This window comes from Haliotis asinina, chromosome 16, assembly GCF_037392515.1.
Source record: "Haliotis asinina isolate JCU_RB_2024 chromosome 16, JCU_Hal_asi_v2, whole genome shotgun sequence".
Lineage (NCBI taxonomy): Eukaryota > Metazoa > Mollusca > Gastropoda > Lepetellida > Haliotidae > Haliotis > Haliotis asinina.
Window position 1 is genome coordinate 3,798,333 of NC_090295.1, and position 5,580 is coordinate 3,803,912.

The 5,580-nt window shown below is 45.8% G+C and overlaps 1 protein-coding gene across 1 annotated transcript; it reads left to right on the forward strand.

Moving 5' to 3' along the window:
- The first annotated feature begins 427 nt into the window (after nt 1-427).
- Nucleotides 428-5,269, forward strand: LOC137268276 (uncharacterized). The gene is made up of 4 exons (XM_067802819.1): nt 428-531; nt 858-926; nt 1,930-2,028; nt 5,103-5,269. The coding sequence occupies exons 1-4, from the start codon at nt 490-492 to the stop codon at nt 5,253-5,255; spliced, it is 363 nt and encodes a 120-aa protein (XP_067658920.1). The 5' UTR covers nt 428-489; the 3' UTR covers nt 5,256-5,269.
- Nucleotides 5,270-5,580: the final 311 nt, after the last annotated feature.

Below are 5,580 nucleotides of genomic sequence, written 5' to 3' on the forward strand. Positions count from 1 at the left end.
GCGCGTGCGCGCACACACACACACGTACACGCGCACATACTGCTTCGCTTGAAAACACTGCTCGACCACCGAAACAAAAGTATCAAGTACCCATGGAATTTAAACATTTGAGAAAACAATACATACACACGTAACTTAAAAACATACACGGAAAAAGCGAACTCAAAGAAATATTTTATATGAAACCTACGCAATAATAAACGCTGGATCTGTTACCCTGGTTACGCATGTAAGGAAGAAAACGTTTGGCACAAAGAAATGGAGTTAGCCACTAAGAGTATGCAAAAATGAATAACGATGTACTTGTGGCCACGACTACACTTTCTAGCGCAGTTTTTTTTTTTTAAATTGTTTTTTAAGTTTTTAAAACTTATCTATTTGGAGTATCCCATTGTCACGATCTTATTCCATGAGACTTATCTTATCTAACATATAAAATACCTCTCGTCATAGCGTCTCGTCTCTTGTTCAGAATATACACCTGAAAACATGAAGGCTGTGTTTGCTCTTCTGCTCGTGGGCATTGCTGTGGTAAGATTTCAGCATTAAACTAGATATATTGATTCGAACATCACAAGAAGAGTTGTCTCCCATAGGTAGATATGGGTCTGCTTATCATGTATGCGAGGTACAGTTTGGGGCGATGTGTGGTTCTTGGCTTACGAGAATACTACCCATGTTCATGGTTTGACCAAAGTAAAAACATATAACTGTAAATAATGTCACATTTAAGTTCATCTACCTCAACACTTAAAAGCGTGCTGTACTGTGCTATGAAGAATGACGATCCTGAATACAACTGATGCGGAGCTGACATATTATGTGTGCATGATAATCAGTTATATCCATGTTTCTAGGCCCAGAATCCAAATAACTACCGCCCTGATCGAATCCACGGCTACACCTTTGATTACCACTCCTATGCTGTAAGTATACTTCTAAAGGTGTTCCAAACGTCACTTGATTTCCTTACTGGTTTTCTGGGGACAATGCTCTTGCGTTGGACTTGTCGCAGCGCAGCATACCCATGGAACCATGCTAATGTATGTTTCGATTGTTTGAAAACAAAACTTTTCGTTTCCCTGCAAGGCTATATAACACCGACTTGCTGGTGGCTATGAAACAAGAGTCAACTGACAAGCTGCTATTAAACGTCCTGTCCTACACACTTTTGCCATCCCGTCGTCGGTCTTTCTAACATGTCCCTATATCATTCTGGGACTCTGTTCCAGTAAGTCTTACATCAGTTTTGGCTGAAGATTATGCTAGAGACGAATCTCTTCGAACTTTACAAGTGACTATTCATTCAGGTATTTCCCTTTGTTTGCATGTGTGTGCCATGCATTTATCTGATTTTGGGGTGGCGCAGGATTTCAGCATTAAACGTTGGTGGTCTCTCCAAAGACCAGGGTTCGATTCTCCTCTTGAGTACAATGCAAATACTAGTGTCCAATGATAGTGCAGAGTGCAGAGGTCGGAGATGTATACGGCAATGCTACAAAACATGATCAGTTCCCCTTCGTGATGAAGGTCATGCGACGCGTTTCATTGTTGATGGTCGTTGTGAAAGTTGCAACAAAACAACTAATAGGATGTATGACACAGGGTGCATAGTCTGGTTCAAGGATCAATGGTAACCAGTAGCATGCTGTCTGAGTACATATTAGAATTGTGGTGCTTTCGCCTAGCCAGGTAACTGAGTTCGATTCCCCACATACTTTCAATGTGTGACGCCCATTTCTAGTGTCTCCTGATAAAATACCTATAATTGCTAAAGGTGGCGTCTGTATAGCTATATTTACCGACTCAGCTGGCAAGGACGGTAAAACCGGCAGCTGTCAACAAAAACAGGACTCAAACACACAGACTAATACTACAATTTACAGACACGCTGGCAGGCACACACTTATCGTCTTGATTTACTTTCAGGATTTGTTGGTGGTGACCAATACAAGCACCTGCATTCTGGTGTCCCTCCCTGGCAAGGATGACGAAATGAGGAACCTCCAAGAGCGATACAAGATTGAAGTACGGTATCCTGGAGACTTAAATATGCTTCAACACGTCCCAATCCGTTCACCTACCATCATCCTGTGATACCTAGATATCTCAACATCCCTCAACACCCATTAAATACCCTTCAGATGGTCTTCAGTGCTCCTCAACGCCCCTCAACACCCATTAAATACCCTTCAGATGGTCTTCAGTGCTCCTCAACGCCCCTCAACACCCATTAAATACCCTTCAGATGGTCTTCAGTGCTCCTCAACGCCCCTCAACACCCATTAAATGCCCTTCAGATGGTCTTCAGTGCTCCTCAACGCCCCTCAACACCCATTAAATGCCCTTCAGATGGTCTTCAGTGCTCCTCAACGCCCCTCAACACCCATTAACTACCCTTCAGATGGTCTTCAGTGCTCCTCAACGCCCCTCAACACCCATTAAATGCCCTTCAGATGGTCTTCAGTGCTCCTCAACGCCCCTCAACACCCATTAAATGCCCTTCAGATGGTCTTCAGTGCTCCTCAACGCCCCTCAACACCCATTAAATGCCCTTCAGATGGTCTTCCGTGCTCCTCAACGCCCCTCAACACCCATTAAATGCCCTTCAGATGGTCTTCAGTGCTCCTCAACGCCCCTCAACACCCATTAAATGCCCTTCAGATGGTCTTCCGTGCTCCTCAACGCCCCTCAACACCCATTAAATGCCCTTCAGATGGTCTTCCGTGCTCCTCAACGCCCCTCAACACCCATTAAATGCCCTTCAGATGGTCTTCCGTGCTCCTCAGCGCCCCTCAACACCCATTAAATGCCCTTCAGATGGTCTTCAGTGCTCCTCAACGCCCCTCAACACCCATTAAATGCCCTTCAGATGGTCTTCAGTGCTCCTCAACGCCCCTCAACACCCATTAAATGCCCTTCAGATGGTCGTCAGTGCTCCTCAACGCCCCTCAACACCCATTAAATGCCCTTCAGATGGTCTTCAGTGCTCCTCAACGCCCCTCAACACCCATTAAATGCCCTTCAGATGGTCTTCCGTGCTCCTCAACGCCCCTCAACACCCATTAAATGCCCTTCAGATGGTCTTCCGTGCTCCTCAACGCCCCTCAACACCCATTAAATGCCCTTCAGATGGTCTTCAGTGCTCCTCAACGCCCCTCAACACCCATTAAATACCCTTCAGATGGTCTTCAGTGCTCCACAACGCCCCTCAACACCCATTAAATGCCCTTCAGATGGTCTTCAGTGCTCCTCAACCCCCTCAACACCCATTAAATGCCCTTCAGATGGTCTTCAGTGCTCCTCAACGCCCCTCAACACCCATTAAATGCCCTTCAGATGGTCTTCAGTGCTCCTCAACGCCCCTCAACACCCATTAAATGCCCTTCAGATGGTCTTCAGTGCTCCTCAACGCCCCTCAACACCCATTAAATGCCCTTCAGATGGTCTTCAGTGCTCCTCAACGCCCCTCAACACCCATTAAATACCCTTCAGATGGTCTTCAGTGCTCCTCAACGCCCCTCAACACCCATTAAATGCCCTTCAGATGGTCTTCAGTGCTCCTCAACGCCCCTCAACACCCATTAAATACCCTTCAGATGGTCTTCAGTGCTCCTCAACGCCCCTCAACACCCATTAAATGCCCTTCAGATGGTCTTCAGTGCTCCTCAACGCCCCTCAACACCCATTAAATGCCCTTCAGATGGTCTTCAGTGCTCCTCAACGCCCCTCAACTCCCATTAAATACCCTTCAGGTGGTCTTCCGTGCTCCTCAACATCCCTCAACACCCATTAAATGCCCTTCAGATGGTCTTCAGTGCTCCTCAACATCCCTCAACACCCATTAAATACCCTTCAGATGGTCTTCCGTGCTCCTCAACGCCCCTCAACACCCATTAAATACCCTTCAGATGGTCTTCCGTGCTCCTCAACGCCCCTCAACACCCATTAAATACCCTTCAGATGGTCTTCCGTGCTCCTCAACATCCCTCAACACCCATTAAATGCCCTTCAGATGGTCTTCCGTGCTCCTCAACATCCCTCAACACCCATTAAATGCCCTTCAGATGGTCTTCCGTGCTCCTCAACATCCCTCAACACCCATTAAATACCCTTCAGATGGTCTTCCGTGCTCCTCAACGCCCCTCAACACCCATTAAATGCCCTTCAGATGGTCTTCAGTGCTCCTCAACGCCCCTCAACATCATCAACACTGAACTCCCAAACCGCCCTTCAACGCTATTCATTGCTCCTCAACAATCTTCAACGCTGTTCATTGCTCCTCAACAGTCTTCAGCGCTGTTCACTTTGCACTTCAACAGTCCCCAACGCTATTCGTTGTTCCTCAACAATCCTCAACGCTGTTCATTGTTCTTTACCATTCCCCAACGCTATTCACTTTGCACTTCAACAATTCCTACTGCTATTCGTTGCTCCTCAACAATCTTCAACGCTGTTCATTGCACCTCAACAATCCTCAACGCTATCCATTGCTCTTCATCATGCCTTCAACACTCCTCAACATACATCACAACACCTATCAATAAGCCCTAAGCCCCACTACAGTCCTCAATACCCCTTCATAGACCGTGATCGCCTTAAGATTACTCAACATTCCTCAACAGACATCAATACACCCCAGTACTCCTTCAGAGTATCTAACTCATCAACACCCATCTCACCACACTTCCCAGGATCTTTCAGCACCTTTCTCTATGCTTTCGCATTCCATTCCTAAATAGCTGCCAACATGATCAGCTTAACTCAACATGACAACGACTACGATTCAAACTGAAGTTTAACACACACCAATATCAAATTTCTACAAGATTTCCTTAACAGCATTCCCAGAAACGGCTGTTATACCGGAAACTGAATTATCCCCCTTTCGTTATGCTATAATGTCATTGTTGTGGTTTCGACTCCCAGGCCTTGAATTCCCAAACTTTTTCAGAGCTAAGATAGTCGTATGTTATTGTGAATGTATCGCACTTACGATTCTCCTGACGCTAAGAGAGCTTCGCAAATCTAGGTCCGGGGCTTGAAAGAAAACAACATGCGACATAACACATCACTAACTCACTTCATCTCCAACTCCGCAGGACAACGTTTACGCTCAAATCCTTAGCGGCCAAGGAGAGCACCGTGCCACTCTCAGCGAAATCCGATCAGACTATCACGACATCAGGGCAGTCTTCGAATGCTTCAGGAAGCGTGTCTACGAACTCACTTACAAGGCACCCTCTACAAAATAAACACCTGTATATCAGCCTACTTTCTTTGTTATGTCATATGAGTATATAGGCGGGAATGAGTTTTACTCCGCTGTTATCAATGTTCATGCAAAATGACGGTGGGGCCGGGGACACCAGAAAATGGGCTTCACAAATTGTTCCTATGTAAGGAATCAAACCCGGACCTTAGGTGTGACAAGCGAACGCTTTCAGCACAAGACTACACCAACAACAACTTAATGATGAGCATCGATTCAATTGAGAAGTAATCAAATGGTGATTTCTATTTTAAGGTTTCAGTTGTTGATTCTAAACATTTGGAAATCAAACGCTTTAGCTTCACGGA